This window comes from Glossina fuscipes, unplaced genomic scaffold (assembly GCF_014805625.2).
Source record: "Glossina fuscipes isolate IAEA_lab_2018 unplaced genomic scaffold, Yale_Gfus_2 28, whole genome shotgun sequence".
Lineage (NCBI taxonomy): Eukaryota > Metazoa > Arthropoda > Insecta > Diptera > Glossinidae > Glossina > Glossina fuscipes.
In genome coordinates this window covers 3,108,151-3,128,345 of record NW_023998423.1, presented here as the reverse complement: position 1 = coordinate 3,128,345, position 20,195 = coordinate 3,108,151, and the positions used below count along the sequence as shown (strand labels likewise).

General features: G+C 36.6%; 5 protein-coding genes across 5 annotated transcripts; 3 read left to right on the top strand and 2 right to left on the bottom strand.

Moving 5' to 3' along the window:
• The first annotated feature begins 1,371 nt into the window (after window positions 1–1,371).
• Window positions 1,372–2,638, top strand: LOC119636225 (CCR4-NOT transcription complex subunit 11). Its single transcript, XM_038031480.1, has 4 exons — window positions 1,372–1,924; window positions 1,996–2,135; window positions 2,206–2,371; window positions 2,425–2,638. Exons 1-4 carry the CDS (start codon window positions 1,655–1,657, stop codon window positions 2,512–2,514), a joined length of 666 nt encoding a protein of 221 aa, XP_037887408.1. The 5' UTR covers window positions 1,372–1,654; the 3' UTR covers window positions 2,515–2,638.
• A 1,135-nt stretch (window positions 2,639–3,773) lies between these two features.
• LOC119636223 (integrator complex subunit 1) lies at window positions 3,774–11,212 on the bottom strand. The gene is made up of 3 exons (XM_038031478.1): window positions 9,722–11,212; window positions 8,667–9,649; window positions 3,774–7,733 (listed from the first exon to the last, which is right to left on the bottom strand). Exons 1-3 carry the CDS (start codon window positions 11,121–11,123, stop codon window positions 3,849–3,851), a joined length of 6,270 nt encoding a protein of 2,089 aa, XP_037887406.1. The 5' UTR covers window positions 11,124–11,212; the 3' UTR covers window positions 3,774–3,848.
• Window positions 11,213–11,306: 94 nt separating this feature from the next.
• LOC119636224 (mRNA-decapping enzyme 1B) lies at window positions 11,307–12,886 on the top strand. Its single transcript, XM_038031479.1, has one exon. The coding sequence runs from the start codon at window positions 11,454–11,456 to the stop codon at window positions 12,789–12,791; it is 1,338 nt and encodes a 445-aa protein (XP_037887407.1). The 5' UTR covers window positions 11,307–11,453; the 3' UTR covers window positions 12,792–12,886.
• A 61-nt stretch (window positions 12,887–12,947) lies between these two features.
• On the bottom strand, window positions 12,948–13,485 carry LOC119636779 (chromatin accessibility complex 16kD protein). Its single transcript, XM_038032385.1, has 2 exons — window positions 13,328–13,485; window positions 12,948–13,268 (listed from the first exon to the last, which is right to left on the bottom strand). Exons 1-2 carry the CDS (start codon window positions 13,430–13,432, stop codon window positions 13,050–13,052), a joined length of 324 nt encoding a protein of 107 aa, XP_037888313.1. The 5' UTR covers window positions 13,433–13,485; the 3' UTR covers window positions 12,948–13,049.
• Window positions 13,486–14,376: 891 nt separating this feature from the next.
• LOC119636554 (UDP-N-acetylglucosamine--peptide N-acetylglucosaminyltransferase 110 kDa subunit) lies at window positions 14,377–19,982 on the top strand. Its single transcript, XM_038031956.1, has 10 exons — window positions 14,377–14,550; window positions 14,921–15,095; window positions 16,027–16,237; window positions 16,309–16,492; window positions 16,563–16,631; window positions 16,694–16,890; window positions 16,951–17,146; window positions 17,212–18,940; window positions 18,999–19,179; window positions 19,238–19,982. The coding sequence occupies exons 2-10, from the start codon at window positions 14,927–14,929 to the stop codon at window positions 19,503–19,505; spliced, it is 3,204 nt and encodes a 1,067-aa protein (XP_037887884.1). The 5' UTR covers window positions 14,377–14,550; window positions 14,921–14,926; the 3' UTR covers window positions 19,506–19,982.
• Window positions 19,983–20,195: the final 213 nt, after the last annotated feature.

Sequence of the window (20,195 nt, the reverse complement as noted above, 5' to 3'; positions counted from 1 at the left end):
TCTTGCATGCAAGCTGTTATTGAAAGTGGGCCAGGTTAGTCAGAGCACAACCCTCCATTTTTCTGCGCTTATTAGTTATAAAATGAGCAAGAACGTATTTTGTGCATACCTCAAATGGAGACATATTATATGCCTAAATAAATGCGTTAATTCGAAAATAAATGTGTTGGATTAATGTGTTTTTAACAACATATCATCGATATGGCTATCAAATAAAAGGACTTGGAGAGCGGAATGCGAAAAGCGAAGTAGGTTAATTCTAAATTGGTTATGATGGACGCCATGACATGGTAGAATAACGTTTTCTTAACAACATCTTCTCTCATTCAGTTTTTTATAGCCGTAAATAAAAGCATGAAACGCCAGAGATTTTAATGGTGGTGGGCAACCGAGATTCGCCATCAGCCGAATATAACTTTCCTACTTCTTACATATATATATTAAGACTTTACTCTTAGAATTTATTCTCTGGCTAAATTAGTAATAATAATAATAATAACAATATTTTATAATATCCTCGTACATCAAGTGTTGTAGAGTGTATGGTACAAACCATCTTATGTACTATTTATTCTCAATAGATGATTTACAGCTGCGACTTTTGATAATCACAATATCAACTACAGCATTTAGCTTGCATTTTAATCTGATTGACTTCATTTCTATTATATCGGAAAATAAACAAAATTGCAAAATGCAACAACAAAATCACGGTCGCAATATAAACAAAAATTCAACCAATCAAAAACGCTACAAACGGCTGATCGAAATAAACCGAAACTTCGTATACTATAAGATTTGACATTTTACATGCAATCCACTTATACTATACACCGACCTAAAACTGTGAAGGTATGTGGACACTTATATTTCCTATGGCACATAATTTTTACAATTCTTCCTCCGGGTCACACAATTTTTACAATTCTTGTTCTTGCTCACATAATTTTTGCAATTCTTCCTCTTGCTTACACAATTTTTACAATTCTTGTTCTTGCTCAAGAAGAAAAAGATTAAAAGACCAAGCAGTCAAGTAGCAGTTAACTAACAGCGCTACTACAGCTGCTAATAACAGAAAGACAAAAGAGAATTTTCTGAGAGTAATTTTGAAGCATTTCTTGGTGTCCCTATGTATTTCGTCCGCTCTGTTTCTCGCAAAGATTTCTTTGATAATAATAATTAATAATAATAAAGTTATACAAATAATATTTATTATTTATTTTACATTGCATGCCTTTCCCGCCTTACGATAAAATAGAATCGAAACAAAATGTTCACTCTTGCGGTATATGAAACAAGTCAGCAAAGGAAAACTAATTCAAGATTATTGAAAAAAAAAACTCTAAAATATTACACATTATATCCAAACATTTGGCTACCCGTAGAAACAAACAAACAAAAAAAAAGAAGAAATTCGTTTAAATTCCGCTTAGTCGGTAGGCATATATATGTAGTGTGAGAAACTTTGGAAAACAAAAAGCAAAACAAAACGAAGAGCGAAAGGCAGCACAACAAAAACTTCAATTTGTGTCATTATATTGGATTGCATGTAAAGGGAGTTATATAAATCATAATTATCATAAACTGGAGCTGTTAATTGGGCATAATCCTAATTGAATGCACAACACTTCATCACCGGGAGAAAAAGCAGATAATGTCGGTGAATAATTTACCACCTCCGGAATTTTTTTCTATCACTCCTCCTTTAATGGATTTTGAGCATGAACTGATCTGGTTCGATTTGACTGAGTCATTTTCTCAGAGAATCGAATATGATAAGAGCAATCACGTCAGCACCAATACGCGCGAGTTAATGGAATTGGCCTTTAATCAGCCTTTGAACTTGCAAGATCAAAAATTACTACTGAATGAATTGCAGAAGAATCCATTTTTCGTTTATCAAATTAAACTTTCTCCCTTAAAAGTAAGTTTAAGCCGTTTACTTTAATTGATAATAAATTTATTTATAATTTATTTAAATGAATGTTTTCGTAGTTACCACGATTGGTCGAAAACAATCCGTTAATCTCAATAGAAATTTTGCTAAAGCTAATGGATTCACCAGAAATTACAGAGTACTTTCACGTCCTAGTGAATATGGATATTACTCTGCATTCGATGGAAGTCGTTAATAGGCAAGGATATTAGCGTTTTATGGATTGAATACAATGCACAATAATTCGTTGATTTGAATATTCATTCCAGACTGACCACTTCCGTTAATTTGCCTACGGAATTTCTCCATTTGTACATAAGCAATTGCATATCATCTTGTGAGACCGTTAAAGATAAGTTTATGCAATCGCGTTTGGTGCGGTTAGTTTGTGTATTCCTGCAATCATTGATTCGTAACAAAATTATTAACGTGAAGGTAAGCAAGCATTATTTTTTGGGACTCCCCGATGACTATTTTTCATGATTTAGGAATTATTTATTGAAATTGAGACGTTTTGTGTGGTTTTTAATCGTATCAAGGAAGCAGTGGCTTTATATCGTCTTCTCAAATATCAATAATCTTAGCAATTTTAAAAACAACTACGTCGGGTTATGTGGGAGGCTCACATCGTAGGGCAAATATAGCCTCATTTCACTTATTTTCTATTCAAAAGTTTATTTCGAATTGATATAAGGATATGTCTAAAACAAAAAAAAAAAAAAAAAAAACAGTAAAGGGCAAGTACCGGCAGCGTACAAGATAACCAAAAATAATTCCCCATATCCAAGTAATAAAAAATAAAAATCTTAATCTAAAACTATTGTATTGATTGTATTTAATAAGCAAATATATATGCATATATATATGTTTATATATATGTAAAAAAATATATGCATAATTTTAAAAAATTAAATTTGTTATATAAGAACCAATGTAATGTTCTAGCACTAGTATCAATGTAAATACGTCCAAGTAAAATTAATATATATACAATAATGTAAAAAGGGAGAAAAAAGAAAACAAATATAAAAATGATAAAGAACTAACTGCAAGCTGAAAATGAATAGTAGCAATGTCGCACTAAAAGTGAAAGTCAAGTCGTTCAGCAGCAACAAATGTTAAGTTATTTCGAAAAAGAATTAAAAAGAATTTTCCAAATATTCTTGACCTTGAAGTATAGTATCATTGTGCCTTTTATTATGTCAAATATTTCCTGGAATATTTCAAAATGGTACTGGCGGAAAGTAGTGCTATGAATACTCCAAATTTTTTTTTTCCTACTCTTGTTCGTAATTATTCCGAATATGGTGGTAGGCTTGTTGCTTTTAATAAAGCGTCTAGAAATTTCAAATTTTCTTATCGATTTTCCTTTTTTTTTTGCTCAAAGCTTGCTTGCCTTGTATATGTCCAAATCGATATAAGAGAAATTATATAAAGCTGGTAGCCGACTTATTAAAAACCAAGCCATTTTAATATCGAAGACGAACTAAGAGTTTATACAAACATTTAATAAAAATGTTTGTATAAATGTCTATTATAAGTACTGACTCCAACATTTAATAAAAATGTTTGTATAAATGTCTATTATAAGTACTGACTCCATACGGAGGAGCTGACGTGAGAAACAATTTCATATTGTATAGAAAATAATCAGTGGTACTTGCGTCGAACTGTAATAGAAGTGAGAAACAATTTCAACATTTAAATATGGGTGAATCGGTACAAAGTGTAACCGCAATAACTACTACTTTAAGCACAATCACTCACTATTTATAATTCTTCGTTTGTCATCGGGTAAAAACGATAAGAATGGTGCAATTAAATAAATTATTAATTGTAATGTTAATTTATTTTATTTAAAGTCCATCCAATGTAATACAATTTATACATACATATATTAAATAGGTTAATTTCAATAACCATGTTGCAACATAATTGTCTGCAGTACTCGTTTAATTTGCGAATTAGTGTTAAGACGCGATTTAATGCCTAAAGCGAACGAAACCGATAAAATTTCGACGGCGTGCTCTTGTAGTAATAAAGTCATTTCCACTAAATTATCGATTGCAGTAGCGGCCACGGAGGGATTGTCATCTCTTAAGCATTGTATGTAAGCATTTAAGGCGCAACGGTTGACGTCAGTGCGTCCGGGATTATGTTTTAAATGCCTTATTAACAGTATAAAAGCGTTCGAACGAATTTGAGCACTGGGCGAGAAGATCAATTCCAGCAATCGATCAAAGAGCTCGCTAAGGAAAGCGAAACGTTTTGAAGTCATGCATTCGATTTCCTGAAGCGGTCCCAATATAGTATCCTCTGCACTAGAATGCTTAACGATTTTTATTAGGTTTGCAAAGTGCGGAGAAATGACAGTTGATTTATTTAATGAGCCTGATATAGCGAAGGTAACCGCTCCTCTGCTGTTAATATCTAGATTATATAGCTGATAGTTGCCTATGCCATCTGATGTCGAAGGTGTCGGCTCGCTGTCTAAAGAGGAAGTCTGAGCCGTGCTCCTCGACTCGCTCGAAGTCTCCTCAAAATCGAAATCTTGCTTGATGTCAATGTTGCTTAAGTTACTGCTGGAAGTTTTCTGCTGCAATAAAGTAATGCCTTGAACAAGCTGATGAAGCGACGAAATAGAATTGTAACGATTTGCTAAAGCCATCAGTACTTCAACATACTGTTCAATGAATCCCAACGCATTGGAGGGATTCGAATTAATGTAACCCTGCAGCAGCTCAATAAATTTAATTAAGATGTGATACGCTTCCTTGACATTGCTATATTGTTTGAAAAATGTAAAGTAGCATTCCAAAGCGCCTTGGAATTCCTCTTTGTAAACGTCGTCAAAGCAAATGGGCTGCAACAACTCTAAAGTACGCAAGATTTGTATAAAACGATGCATATGGTATTCATCGCGTATAACACGTAAACTCAATTGGCCACGTCCTTGTATAAGAGAAGACAATACACCTAATTGTCGTAGGAACAAGGCAGGATGGGAGGCAGCAAGCTTCCGTATTAGTAATTCGGTATCACTGGAGAAGGCTTCAAAGTCTTTTTTCGTAAATAAATTACCGAGACAAGTGATCAAATTATTGGATACTTTATCTGCTTGGCAACCGCTCAGATTTTGCAGCTTTGCCGTATGGTCTTCCATCTCTTGACTTCTTATAAATTTAATGGATGGATACATAATGTACATTTGTCTCAACACCTTCAAACGCAACTTTTCGGAGCAATTTGTTGCAAACACATACTCAATGAATTTGATTAAATTCGATGTGCATTTCTTGGTAACTCGGAACAGTAGATTGATGCGGCAGCACAACTCGAAGGCGTACTGTGATTCATGGATTTTTAATTCGATTTCGCCCTCCTTTAATATGAATTCGGTGAACATGCGCAATTCCAAATCATTTAAGGTGAAAATATTTTCCGATTGATCGGCTTTCAAAACACTGCGATCGCGTCCTTGCCACAATTTGGGATTGTTAATTAAGGCTTCCACAAAATTCAAAACTGCCGCATAATCCAAATCGTTTATCTTGCATTTTAAAAGATAATTTAGAGTAGCTATAATTGTGTCCCAATTGGCTTCGTGACAAATCCAAGACAATAAATAATAACGGAAATCTCCACAGGATTTCGAGAACAAGAGATGCAAGTCATTTTTATTGTAAACGGTAAACAATTCGGGGTCATTCTCAGCTAAAAGATCCACTAACATACCATCGCGATATAAATTATTAATGGGATCACTATTCGTTTTCGAAGACGATTTCATGCGCTTGCTAAATTGGACCAGCATATTACGCAATGTGCTTTCAGATGATGGCGTCTTAAGGGTGGGCTTCGTTACATTACTTTGATTACTTTCCATTAAGTGAGTTATGCTCGAAACAAATATCGATGACTGATTCGATTCCCTATGTTTCGCTTTCAACGCCCTTACCAGGCGACTGTTAGGATCGGCTGCTAGACGCGGCTGCAATTTTATAATCGATCTTAATAATGCTAAAATTTGTTGTGGTTGGAGAACGTTTAGTATGAGATTTTCCGTATTTGCTTGTTCTAATTGGTGCGCGATGTTGGAATCTTTGCTGCTTAGCAATTGATTCAACACCTGACGAAATTGTTCATCATTAAAACGTTTGGGTTGTGGACATTTCAAGAGATTGTAAACAACTTCTTTCGTGTCCACAGATGATAATTCCTTGCTATTACTGGGAACGGTGGTAGGTGTTAACTCGCATAGATCAACAGCCTCCAGAACGTCTGTTCGGATTTTGGGATTATCAGCTACAGTTTGCGAATGTGAGTACAAGCCTAATGCCTGAACAGTGAAATGACCATTTTTAGCTCCTCTTACTTGCTGTATTTCAATCAGTTGGGCTAAATAGGCTTTATTAAGTATGGCATTCTTTACTGTATCAAATTGTTCGATGACAGCATGATCCAAGAGAGCCAATAATTTACTCATCGAATTAATCGGCGTACCAAAGTTCTGCACGAACAAGACAATCTGATCAGGAGTCAATTCACGTATAGCCGCTTCTATTAAGCGGTCCACAGACGAACGTATCATTTTTAACTTAAGCCAGTCAGGCAAAAGTTGAACCGGCTCATGCGGCATATTGGGAATGTAGGCAATTGGTACGCTTCCACCCAAGGGAAACCAATAATCCAAAATAGGTATAGATTCAGGCATATTATTGCTTGAGTGAGTTAGCAATATAATGAAGGCGTGTATAATATTCAAGTGCAATGGTAACTGTATACCATCGTTGAATTGCACCATAAATAAATCTGGATATTCCGTCCATTGATAAGTCTCGTAACTCGATGATGTAGTGGTTTCGCGCAGTTTAATGATGTAATTGTTGAACATGACGAATAAACATTTCAGAGTTTGTAAACGATTCTCTTGCTCCAATTGACTTTGATCATTCGCCGGCGTTGGCGTGCCTTCGGGCAACGGAATTATATGCTGGAACATCGTACTGCGCTCAACAATTAACTGAGCCATATCGATGACATGATTCAACATAAACGTGACGGAATCGTCCAAAGTATGAGCCGCTATGAATTGTATATAAGCCATAATCAAATCGGGTGAATTTTCTACTTGACATGCGGAACGTAAATGGGGAATAATAACACTTCGCACCTCGTTATTGTCATTGAAATGGGGTATTTGCGGTATGGCACTTAGCAACCAGTCATTCCCACTTAAATCGTTGCAGTTAAATATTATTTTAAGGCCACGCAAAGCCGACAAACGAGATTGTTTAACCAACGAACATAAGCGTCGAAATATATAATCCAATATCTCACAAACAGTTTGCTTACTGTACGTGGGGTCCATTATAACATTACGCAAGAAATTCACCAACTCGGCATGGCGGCTATTCTCTTCATTAATTGTGTTTGAATTGAACAACAAGAACTCACATAAACATTGCACGGGCAGATGATTGAAGTCGCCTTCGCTATTTTGTACCAAATCCGATAACCAAGGCATAGATTGCGTTGTACCCTGACGTTGTATGATATCTAATAGTAAATCTGGCTTCCGACTACGACATAGCAGATGCCCGATTTTTAATGTTTTATTTAAATATCTTAATTGTTCCAAGACCACATTAGGCACTCGTCTCGCGCTACCCATTGGATCCATAAGCATTAGTTGAGAAGTCAATATGGCGTTCTCCTCGGTAATGACCGCTAGCGATGTTTGAGCGGCTAAATACGATTCGAATTCTACGATATGATCACGCTCCACAGTAGCAATCTAAAGAAAAAGTAAATGAAAACTAAAGATCTGGACGCAAGCTAAATAAAAATTGGGAACCACATCTCTTCGAATTTACCCTATCAATGAAATTGCTTTCAGAGCAGAGGGGAGGAAACCTTTTCAGTTTATCCGTTCCTCCTAGGAAATTTAAAAAAAAAGTCCATTCGTTACCTGAAAAAAATGTTTCTCTTCCCCAAACGTACCGAAAGTATTGTCTATGTCAAACCAGCTTCGGCAGATTCCCTGTTCTTGCAGAAGTCGATTATAAATTCGACTACAGAATTATACATGTGTTACCGTTCTCTCTCTTCATGCGCTAAAGTGTAAATCGTAAAAAGATTTCGTCTTCGACAGATGCAACAGAACAGACACTTTCGAGCATATATTTAAGCTTCGAGAGAACAGCGTGAAGTCGGATATTTGCAAGCGAAAAATCATTTTTACTCTTCTAGAATTGCAGATTAATATATATATATATATATAATAACAAAATTAACTTCAGTCAGAAGGCATGTATGCCTACGAGACATTTCAAAACTTTGAGCGGACTTTCTTTCGAAACATCCTTTTCCGAAAATATTATTATTATTATTATTATTTAGCCAGAGAATAAATTCTAAGACTAAAGTCTTAAAATATTTATATAAGACGTAAGAAAGTTATATTTGGCTGGCGCCAAATACCCACCACCGTTAAAATCTTTGACGCCCTATGCTTCTACTTAATTAACCACTTAAGTCTAATTACTATAAACTTATATGAACATGTCGACGTATGTATGTGCAACGACGTCACGTCAAATTGGGTGAAAATATGGTGATAGGACAAACTTAATTCGTACCTTGTATATATTCTACCAAATCGTTTCCTATTTGATCCGACTCAAAACAAGTGATGGATATTAAAGCGACTTTGTATCAATTTAATTACCTGCAGTTCTTCTTTGCTCATTGTTGACTCATTAAACTGATTCGTTATGCACATTTCCATAAGCATTTTCATTGTGGGATAATGATCCCAACAGAATGCTCCAAATGTTGAGGGATTGTGTGCCGAAACCATTAGCAATATTAGCCAAGCCTTCCAGTAAAGTACAATGATAGCTAATTTAGGCGGTTCGTAATCAACTGGCAAATTGATATTTTCGGGATGATGATACTCAGACATGCTGAATAGAAAATCGATAATGTCGAATTTATTGGCTTGCACCACCGGGCAATTAGCTATGCGCATAGTAGAAGCTCGCTTCAACAGCAGTATAATTATGTCGAAAGTGTCAGGTATATTAAATGGTATATCTTTCGTTATACCGATTAAAATAATACGCAGGAGAGTTTCTTCATGTATGGGAGTCTCTGAAACTAAACGCAATAACGTAGTACGTTCAGGCTCTGAAGGCCATTGATCGTGACGTGAATACTGCTCGGGATTTTCGAGCAACAGTATCTTGTGCAGACCCTGATTAAATTCGGCACTTTGCAATTTGAATAGACTTGGCACAATTTCATACATCCATGATACGGAATCCAATTGTATTTGACACATTTGGTTATAAAACTTCATTAAGATGGCATTGTTGCTGCTGTTGTCCTTATTAACTCTCAAAGAGATGCTCGCCTCCCTTACTTGCGGCGAAACTGAAAGCAGCATGCACAAGCATGTTATGTCGACAATAGAATGGAAGATACGATCCCTAAATTCTGAACTCTCAATTTGTTTGTTAAGTTCCGGGCGAGAGTTTAAGAAGACTTTGCAAAAGACAACCAAATTTATATCGTTGCGTAACATGCGCACTAATTCTCTTAAAAACACTCGTAACGTGCGTAAACAGTCGTCACGTTGCAAAAGAAACTCTTTGTAAATCTCCGCTAAATGCTTAGCGGAATCGTCTGGTGCTGTTTGAAACATCGTGGCTGTAAATGAAAACATACAAGAGTTTATTTTAAAGGCACTTAGGTACTGAAATTTATGTTATATAGAAGTACCTAGCATTCCCATATTATTCGGATTTCGAGTATTTGATAATTCATTTTGCACGACAAATTTTAATATTACACTTAGTATTCCCGGCTCCAAGTGTATTATTTCTTTGATGCATGACATATAAAAATTAATAAGCGGTTTGGCTTTGAGACGCATTTTCACCAAAATTGCTAGAACATCGTGATCCTCGGAATGCTTTGCACGTACATTGAAACAAATATACGATAAGAGCTCCTGAGCAAATTTGACCAGTTTACCATTATGTATCCAAAGTTCCAAACGTGAAATGCACGAATAACGTACTTCCACTAAACCGGAAGTTTTGCACAAAAACTTTAAAAAGTTACGAGTATAGCATTCTTGTTGTTGTCGTTTATTGAGTTGTTCCTTAATGGCATCTGTGACATACTTTTTTACTATAAGCTCATTTTCGGCATAGCGATCCTTGACCTCACAAAACGATTCGCAGCTGTGCTTTACGTCTGCAGCCGGACGAACGGAGCTACTCGCCTCCGAGTTATCACAAGAGTCATCATCAACATTAATCGAAGTTGTCGATTGTTGTTGCTGCTGTTGTTGAGAAGGTCCAACAGAAGCGCTGGCGGCTGCTGTCGCAGCAGTATTGCTAGCTGAATTCGGACCAGTTGCGTCTGTTTGCAAGAAATTCAACTGAGGTGTACGTGTTTTAAATGCAGCCGCCACATTTTCTATAAATGGTGCGCACAAACTATTATCAGACCAAAATCGTTCATTAATAGCATCATCTATGTAAACGCGTAGGAAAATTTCCGGCCAATGCTGCTTGTCGCTAAAAGCGCGCGCCAATAAATTGGCGGCCAATACGTGCGAGTACGAGCTTTGCCTTATTTTACTATTGAAATCACGCCTTAATATGTGCAATAAGCCTGAGGTAATAATATCATTGGCAAAATATTCTGGATGCACCTTAGCCAAATACAGAATACTTAAGCATGCTACCATGTCTGGTTTTGATTTCGTATATGATGTCATCAAGTTCTTAATGCAACCACATATTAAACGAACCATTGTGTCAGTATCATGTTGCTCTCCGGCTGCACTTACAGTTTCCACAATGTCAACTGACTCGATATCGGTGGCCATTTGTTCCCATGGTTCATGTGATGGCCCAGGTGGTCCCGGGCCAATTTCATTCTGTGATCTCAGGCCGGCGCCAAGTTTTGCTTTTTTAGCCGCTATTAAAGACGATGAAGTTCCAGCTTCGCGTTTGCGATCTACTGCGGCCGTGGCGCCTTTGCTAATTGAAACAATTTTCGATTTTGCTTCATCACGATATCCTTTTGAGCCCAAAGCAAAAAATTCATTCCCCGCATGCACTTTTTTTGTACCTCTGCTTGAGCTGCTCGACGATTTGTTGCGTTCCATAATTATTTAGGAAAACAATGCGATTCTTCTACTTCTTCTACAAAAATTTATAAAATGCACATAAACTAATCAAAATAATAGCCGACAACAACAAATCGAAGTGAACAGGGTAGCTTTGCACTTTTTTTTATGTCATATTTTGCAATCTATGTTTTAATACCATTTTATTCCTGTCGTTGTTATCTACTGCAGCAACATTGATAGTAACAACCAACAAAAAGTAAAGCTATTGAAATTTCTCGCTCTTGATTGCTAATTTAACAAATCTCGATTTTGCGAAAAATCCAAAAAATCCTTTGCAAAAAAGTCGGAAAGAAAAAAGAAACTGAAATGGCAGATAAGAGCAAAACGCGTATGAATTTAGCGGCCATTAAAAAGGTTGATCCTTACGCAAAAGACATAGTTGATACATCATCACATGTGGCATTCTATATATTCAATTCGGAGCAAAACGAATGGGAGAAAACGGACGTAGAGGGTGCCTTTTTTATTTACAGCCGCAATGCGCAACCCTTTCACAGTATTTTCATAAATAATCGTCTTAATACAACTTCTTTTGTAGAACCAATCACCAATCACTTGGAATTGCAGGCGCAAGCACCTTTTCTTTTGTATCGCAATGAAAGATCACGCATACGAGGTTTCTGGTTTTATAATAGTCTTGAATGCGAACGCATCAGTAAACTGGTAAGTGAATTGGTTCAAAGTGCTGCGACAACGAGCATCGAAAATAATAGGGAGAATGCGGTAGATGGAACTCAAGCCAAAGAAGATAATTATAACTTGAGTATATTCAAGATGCTATCGGATGCCCAACAAATTTTTAACATTACACAACAAGCAAATTCTGCATCGGCTAATAATAATGTCAATAATCATCAGCCGGTGCAGCAGCAGCCTCAACAACAAGCCCAGCATACCCAACCAGCAGCTCCACAAAATATAGCATCGGGCAATGTTTTGAAATTTTTTGCTGCAGCCAAACCAACAGCAGATATATCCTATACGCCACGGATTTTACCGAATACTCTATCAGTAGAACAAGTGGAAAAACAACAACGTGATATAGCACCCGGGCCGCAAACAACGGCACTCATAGACGATGGAAATGCCCTATACCACACGCCACAACAAGTGCCACTGCAGCAAGAAGGGACAACAAGCAACGGAACAACCAGATTGTCTTGTTCACTATTAGAAAGTGTCGCTATGGACAATTCTAATCCAATGTTTGTGAAAAAATTGCCTCGACAATGCAGTAGTGGAGCATTGGATATAAAACCCTTGACAGCTGCTACAAATAAGGGGCCTGACTTCGGTTTCGCTAAGGCCTTACAAGCAGCGACATGTTCACCAAGTACTCTACCTGGAGAGCAAATAGCACTTAGCAAAATATTCTCTAATCTAAATTTGCAACAACATGCTGCTCCAATTTTGTCAGAGGCAACTAATAAGCCGGCTCTTATGCCCCCTACTATGTTCGACAAAGCACCAGCAACTGCACAAGAGGACACCATTCATCACTTACCAGTGAACAAACAAGAGCCACTTAACAAATACCAATTTGTTCAGGCTTTCAATTACTTGATACAAAACGACGAGGAATTCGTACAAAAATTGCACGATGCTTACCTAAAGACGTTAACCAAATTTGGCACATATCAATAAAAACGATGGCCGACTTAGACGAAAACGAAGATGGGATAACCCATTCATCATGCAAACACAATAATTCCACTACAAATATGAATAGAGGCCTCTTTAATAATATAACCTATTTCTTTTTTTTTCTTTTTTTTTTTTTTTTTGATAGAAACTTAATTTGTTTTAATGTTGAAAATGAGAAATGAAATTCTTGAGAGTAACTTTTCATAAACTAAATATTCTGAACGTATATAATCGATGTTTTTTTTGCATTGGATGGTTCTAGTTGTCTTCCTCTGATGAAGATTCACCACTACTCTCATCTTGCTTGAGCAAGCCTTGGAGATTTTTCACTGTAATCTTTTGTGGAACGATTTGCAAGAGAAACTCCAAATTTTCATTATTTTGTACCAGATCAGCTAAGTGCTCATACTTTAGAATATTGGTAGTCTTTTTGACGTTGGAATATGCTTCCTTAGTGAAATGCTTAATGAACATTTCCTGTGACGGCAAAAAAAAATTAGTCAATGACAATTTAAGAATTTCTCATTGAAACTCACTGTAGACTTGGTCATTAAATAAAGAACTTCATTTGTTATTTGACCAGTATCCAATGAACTTTTCATAATAGTGCGAATTCGCGTATGTGGTAATTCTGTTTCCATGGAAACTAAATTTTTTTCAAAAGATTGAACAAAAATAAAATAAAAGCAATTTTGTTCTTTTTGCGAGCAGAGTTGCAAGATAGCGCCAACGACAAACTTGAGTTTAGCAAACTAAACAAGAAAAACAGCTGTTCAAGGGCAAGAAATCTTTTTCGAAATCTTTAAATAAACTCATTGTACAGCTGTTTTCATTTGGCCTGCGAGATCTCTAAAAAAAGAAAGAGATTGCGAACTGCTCCAATTTTTAGTTACTGTATTCAATTTTGGTCTAAAACATCCTTTATTACATTTTTGAAAAAAAAATAATTCTGAAAATGGAATAATTAAAAACTAATATTTAGCATAACATTTCTTAATCAGATACGAAAAAATGCAATTGAGATTGAATTGATATTATAAATCGGAAAGAGAATAAGGTATTTTTAAACTACCACACGATATCCCGATGTTTAATAAATTTTACACCATTTTTTTTCATTTTACTACGTCATTATGAAATTAATGGATTGAGTAGAAACAAAATTTTATTTAGTAATTTTGGGTTTGACCTTAGTTTTGGTTTGATTAATTAATGCTTATATTGGATTGCTTGCTTATTTCTCATAAAGACATTAGCGCTATTAACCATACTTGCATGAATTATGATCAAAATACCATCTACAAATGACTACTAACCACACCAATACCATCTACAAACAGTTACTAACCACTAATCATAAAATTGTTACGCCTTTGTGTATTTTGCACGCCCAAAACCTTTTCCCTGTACTTAGCGCAAAAAATACTTGTTTTCGTATTTTGAAACTCGGCAGCCTTGTCACAATTCTTACAAACTTATGGCAACACAATACTTTAGTAATGGAATATTTTTAATTGTGGTTGGTTGCACATCTTAAGAAAAGTGTCTGAATAACGGGAGTTGCTTAAAGATTAACTTTAATATGTCAATTTTAAACACGCGTGTGTATAAACAAATATAAAAGCTTTTTGCACTTTTTTTTTTCTTGGCAAGAAAGCCCTGTCCAAAACCTGATAAAGTTTTGAATAAACAATAAGAGCTAATCAATTTTGAGTTGCTGGTCGCCTTTTCTTCGGGCTAGTTGTGGATTACGATTTCTGTAATTAAATCAATTTATTGTTGTTGGTATTATGTATTTATCGCTTTGTCTCTAACACGCAGCCATACATGAAAACTTACACGCACACACACATTCATATATGCACGCATACACATATGCATACAAGTGCATTTGAGAGTGTGCGTGCTAAACTTTGTATGTATATGTACACGTTGAGACCATTTGGAAAGACGACATTAATATTGTCGTTTTTACTTTATACATATGTATTATTATTGTTGATGCGCTTGCCGTGTAGTAGTAGTGTTTTATAAATATGCGTACATGTGTTTGCATATAAAAATAAGTGAAAATTTTTAAGTAATTTTTTTTCTTTTGTCCGTTCTGTGCTGTGCGTACATTTTCTTAGGTTAACATGCAAAATCAGCAACAATCGTCTAGTCCAAATCAGCAATCACAACAGCAACAGCAAAGCACACAACAACAACAACAGCAGCAAATGTTGTCCCAACAGGCAACACTTGTTCAAAATATTGGTGGCACAGCCAAAATGAATGATACAACACAGAATCTATCAAATGTCGGTAAGTGGTAGTATCATTAATTAATGATTATGGTGTCAACGGTTACGAGCCACTCAGTATCGGTGATGATGTGGTAACTTGTTAAAAGAATCTAATATTCATATGCGTCTACACAGAATGGCAATATTTCCACTAGAAATACCTATCAATCAGTGAGCCAGCCGGATTGTCAGTCTTTTTCTTTTTTTTTTTTTTTTTTTTTGGTTAGGTGAATAAATGAAAAGAGAACAGTAATGTGTGCGCGTGTGTTAGTACTTTGATGATTACACGTTTGGAAATGTGTTAGTGCGCGAGTGAATGCGTGTTTTTATTACATTTGTGTGTGTGTGTGTGTGTGTGTGTACGATTTGCGAAATTTTCCGATAATGGCCTATGCGCTGTTGTTTCCTTTTGTGATGATGCTCCCCATAACATAGAGAAGAAGGCTTCCAAGAAAGCGATGATATATCATTTGCGCGGGGGCATACTCTAAAGCACTGATGGTTAACCATGATTATTATGAAATTTTTGCTTATTTCCATGTCAATTCACACATACGCAGTAGTATTGTAAGTATAACAGTATAAGCGATGACAATATATACTGGCAAATGAACATACCTTCATTATACAGTATATGAATGCATTTAATATCGGCATGCATGTGTTTGTTAACTGCCTAAATATTGCATATATTTACATAAAAGTGTAGGGGTGATTTATGTTTGTATGGACACAAACACATATCGACCTAAAATCCGGATCGATGTATATATAATATATATATATTCCAGAATATCAAAAGTAAAATCAACCCTAAAATTTCCACATCCAAATCCATCACCATGGCTGTTGACCTTGTGGCCGCGGCCATCCATTTATTTATAGATATAATAATAATTTTAAGGGAAGATTTTTTTTGTAAATCTTTAAAATTTATCATGTTGATACAGGTTTATTGGAACTGGCACATCGCGAATATCAGGCAGTGGATTATGAAAATGCAGAGAAACATTGCATGCAACTGTGGAGACAAGATAGCACTAATACGGGAGTGCTGTTGCTACTCTCTTCCATACATTTCCAATGCCGTCGTTTAGAGAAATCAGCCCAATTTTCTACGCTTGCTATTAAGCAAAACCCACTCTTGGCTGAAGCTTATAGGTGGAGTTACTGTTATAAACAATACACACCTTTCCGATATGTGTTAGAATTTGCATTTTGTTTGCTTTTAGTAATTTGGGAAATGTTTTTAAAGAACGCGGACAACTGCAAGAGGCTTTGGAGAATTATCGACGAGCCGTGCGCTTAAAGCCAGATTTTATTGATGGTTATATTAACTTGGCTGCCGCTTTGGTGGCTGCACGTGAAATGGAAGCAGCTGTACAAGCCTATATTACCGCCTTACAGTACAATCCAGTAAGATCATTGTTCTTTAAATTCTAATTCAACATTATATCTAATATACATAAATATTCTTTCTATACAGGATTTGTACTGCGTACGTAGCGACTTGGGTAATTTATTAAAGGCTCTTGGCAGGTTAGAAGAAGCTAAGGTAAAATTTTCTTTACAAAGCAAAAACTATACTAATTAAATATTTCGGCTCCCATTTAAAAGGCATGCTATTTGAAAGCGATCGAGACCTGTCCTGGTTTTGCAGTGGCATGGAGTAATTTAGGCTGCGTGTTTAACGCTCAGGGCGAGATTTGGTTGGCTATACATCATTTTGAAAAAGCAGTTACTTTGGATCCTAACTTTTTAGATGCCTACATCAATTTGGGAAATGTTTTAAAGGAAGCCCGTATTTTCGACAGGTAATATTACAGACCTTATCGCTGAAATTAGACTACAGTTTATTTTGGTTTGGCTTTTAGGGCTGTTGCTGCCTATTTGCGTGCTTTAAATTTATCACCCAACAATGCAGTTGTTCATGGCAACTTGGCTTGCGTTTATTACGAACAAGGCCTGATTGATTTAGCAATTGACACATACCGTAGGGCCATTGAGTTGCAACCCAATTTTCCGGATGCCTATTGTAATTTGGCTAATGCTCTAAAAGAGAAAGGACAGGTACGTTGCAATCAAATTATTATGCATTATAAAATATTTGCACAAAATCCGATTTCTTCTACCAGGTTAAAGAAGCCGAAGATTGTTACAATACCGCTTTGCGTTTATGTCCCAATCATGCAGACTCTCTTAACAATTTAGCTAACATAAAACGAGAGCAAGGCTTTATCGAGGAGGCTACACGTCTCTATTTGAAGGCGTTGGAGGTATTCCCAGATTTTGCGGCGGCTCATTCCAATTTGGCCTCGGTTTTGCAACAACAGGGGAAATTGAAAGAGGCTCTAATGCATTATAAGGAAGCCATACGCATACAGCCCACGTTCGCTGACGCATATTCTAATATGGGAAACACCTTGAAAGAATTGCAAGATGTTTCGGGAGCATTGCAGTGCTACACTCGCGCTATACAAATCAATCCGGCCTTCGCTGACGCTCATAGCAATCTGGCTAGTATACACAAAGATTCTGGCAACATTCCCGACGCCATACAGTCGTATCGTACAGCTTTGAAACTTAAACCGGACTTCCCCGATGCCTATTGCAATTTGGCACATTGTCTGCAGATCGTCTGCGATTGGACAGATTATGAAGCACGCATGAAGAAATTGGTCAGCATTGTAGCGGAGCAATTGGAAAAAAATCGCTTACCCTCTGTACATCCGCATCATTCGATGTTATATCCACTGTCACATGATTTTCGCAAGGCTATCGCTGCTCGCCATGCAAATTTATGTCTAGAAAAGATACACGTATTGCACAAGCCACCGTACAAATTTACTAGGGAAATACCCTCCGGTGAACGTATACGCATCGGCTATGTCAGCTCGGATTTCGGCAACCATCCTACCTCGCATCTCATGCAATCTATACCTGGACTGCACGATCGTTCTATGGTAGAAATATTTTGTTATTCTCTGAGTCCCGATGACGGCACTACGTTCCGTTACAAGATTTCAAGTGAAGCGGAACATTTTATTGACTTGTCCACAGTACCCTGCAACGGTAAGGCAGCTGATCGCATCTACAATGATGGAATTCACATCCTGGTCAATATGAACGGCTATACCAAGGGGGCACGGAATGAAATCTTCGCTTTACGGCCCGCTCCCATACAAATTATGTGGCTAGGCTATCCCGGAACCAGCGGCGCTTCTTTTATGGATTATATCATAACAGACGCAGTTACAAGTCCTCTAGAGCTAGCGAGCCAATACAGTGAAAAATTGGCTTATATGCCGTACACATACTTTATAGGCGATCATAAGCAAATGTTTCCGCATTTGAAGGAACGGCTTATAGTCTGCGACAAACAGCAGACAACGGTAGCTGATAACGTGGCTGTAATAAATGCTACAGACTTATCGCCGTTAGTGGAACATACGGCGGTTAAAGAGATCCGTGAGGTAGTCAATGCCAACAAGCCGGTTGAAATCACTCACAAGGTAGCAGAGTTACCTAACACTACTCAGATTGTGTCCATGATAGCCAGCGGCCAAGTGCAAACTTCGTTAAATGGTGTAGTATTGCAAAATGGATTGGCCACTACACAGACTAACAACAAAGCGGCAACGGGTGAAGAAGTGCCTCAGAATATTGTTATAACCACTAGGCGGCAGTATCACTTGCCCGACGAAGCCATTGTTTATTGTAATTTTAATCAATTGTATAAAATTGATCCTCAAACTTTACAGACATGGATGAATATACTCAAAAATGTACCGAACTCCGTACTGTGGCTTTTGCGATTTCCAGCTGTGGGGGAACAAAATATTAAAAAGGCTGTAGAAGATATAGGTAAAAAAGAGTGGGATTTAATAATTTTGAATAAAAGTTAAAAAAAATTCTTTTCCAGGAGTCTCGCCGGAACGAGTAATATTCTCCAATGTGGCGGCTAAGGAAGAGCATGTGCGCCGCGGCCAACTTGCTGATGTTTGCCTTGATACGCCGCTCTGTAACGGCCACACAACTTCCATGGATGTCCTGTGGACTGGCACGCCGGTAGTGACGTTGCCCGGGGAAACGTTGGCATCGAGGTAAGTTGAAAAAAATGTGACCCCAATTCTCTGTGTATTCATTATTCTTTGTTTATAGAGTGGCTGCTTCACAATTGGCTACCCTTGGTTGTCCCGAACTTATAGCTCGTACCCGCCAGGAATATCAAGATATTGCTATACGCCTGGGCACCGATCGCGAATATCTAAAGGGTATGCGTGCCAAAGTGTGGAAAGCTCGGGTTGATAGCCCTCTCTTTGATTGTGTACAATACGCCAAAGGTTTAGAAATGTTATTCATGCGCATGTGGCAGAAATTCTTGCGCAATGAACCACCAGATCACATCTCTGCTATGACCGACAAGTAAAGCGTGACCGCAAAAAACATCACAAGCATCGTTTTCACCAGCAATCTCATATATTGAAAAAAATTTCATTCATACAATGTTTTCCCCAACTTTAGCTGTAATATCGTAGTGAAATAATTGATTTATAGCTAACGAAACACTCATACACACACACAAAAAAGCCCAAAAATAATAATATAGCATAAAATGAAAAAGAACATTTTTTTTATTCAATCAAAATATTCACAATGATTGAATTAATAATTATAGCGATGTTGATAATGATGAGGTAGAGTTAAAGAACAAGAAATAAGCTTTTTTTCTTCAAAATATAAATTTAAAAAACAGTAATTTTCAACACTTAAAATACATACACAGACACAAAAGAAAAAACCAAGGAGCTGAAACTTTATGATAAATAATGAAACGGAATGCAAGAGCGAATCAAATTTTAATGTACTGTACGAATGCAACGTTGCACTCTGCTAAAAATATTGATCGAAATGTTTTGATTCTTGAATGATGAACCAACTAATATCTTTTTAGCGAATCGTCATTCTAATGTATTTATATAAAGTGTTACTATTAATAATTAAATTATAAAAAAAAAAAAAAAAAAAAAATACATAAAATATAAAAATTACTATTACTTTCGCTTCTTGTAGAAATCTAGTAATCTAAACGAACTCTTTGTTGAGCATTCTTACTGAC

Bases quoted from the DNA above. Each gene is read 5' to 3' on its own strand.
- LOC119636779 (XM_038032385.1), bottom strand. From the start codon at position 13,432: ATGGAAACAGAATTACCACATACGCGAATTCGCACTATTATGAAAAGT. The intron at 13,269-13,327 runs GTGAGTTTCAAT...TTGCCGTCACAG, and splicing joins ATTTAATGACCAAGTCTACA to GAAATGTTCATTAAGCATTT.
- LOC119636554 (XM_038031956.1), top strand. From the start codon at position 14,927: ATGCAAAATCAGCAACAATCGTCTAGTCCAAATCAGCAATCACAACAG. The intron at 16,632-16,693 runs GTAAAATTTTCT...CCCATTTAAAAG, and splicing joins GCAGGTTAGAAGAAGCTAAG to GCATGCTATTTGAAAGCGAT. The intron at 19,180-19,237 runs GTAAGTTGAAAA...CTTTGTTTATAG, and splicing joins GGGGAAACGTTGGCATCGAG to AGTGGCTGCTTCACAATTGG.
- LOC119636225 (XM_038031480.1), top strand. From the start codon at position 1,655: ATGTCGGTGAATAATTTACCACCTCCGGAATTTTTTTCTATCACTCCT. The intron at 2,136-2,205 runs GCAAGGATATTA...TATTCATTCCAG, and splicing joins TCGATGGAAGTCGTTAATAG to ACTGACCACTTCCGTTAATT. The intron at 2,372-2,424 runs GTAAGCAAGCAT...TTCATGATTTAG, and splicing joins ACAAAATTATTAACGTGAAG to GAATTATTTATTGAAATTGA.
- LOC119636223 (XM_038031478.1), bottom strand. From the start codon at position 11,123: ATGGAACGCAACAAATCGTCGAGCAGCTCAAGCAGAGGTACAAAAAAA. The intron at 9,650-9,721 runs GTACTTCTATAT...TTTCATTTACAG, and splicing joins GAATAATATGGGAATGCTAG to CCACGATGTTTCAAACAGCA. The intron at 7,734-8,666 runs GTAATTAAATTG...CTTTTTCTTTAG, and splicing joins TGAGCAAAGAAGAACTGCAG to ATTGCTACTGTGGAGCGTGA.
- LOC119636224 (XM_038031479.1), top strand. From the start codon at position 11,454: ATGGCAGATAAGAGCAAAACGCGTATGAATTTAGCGGCCATTAAAAAG.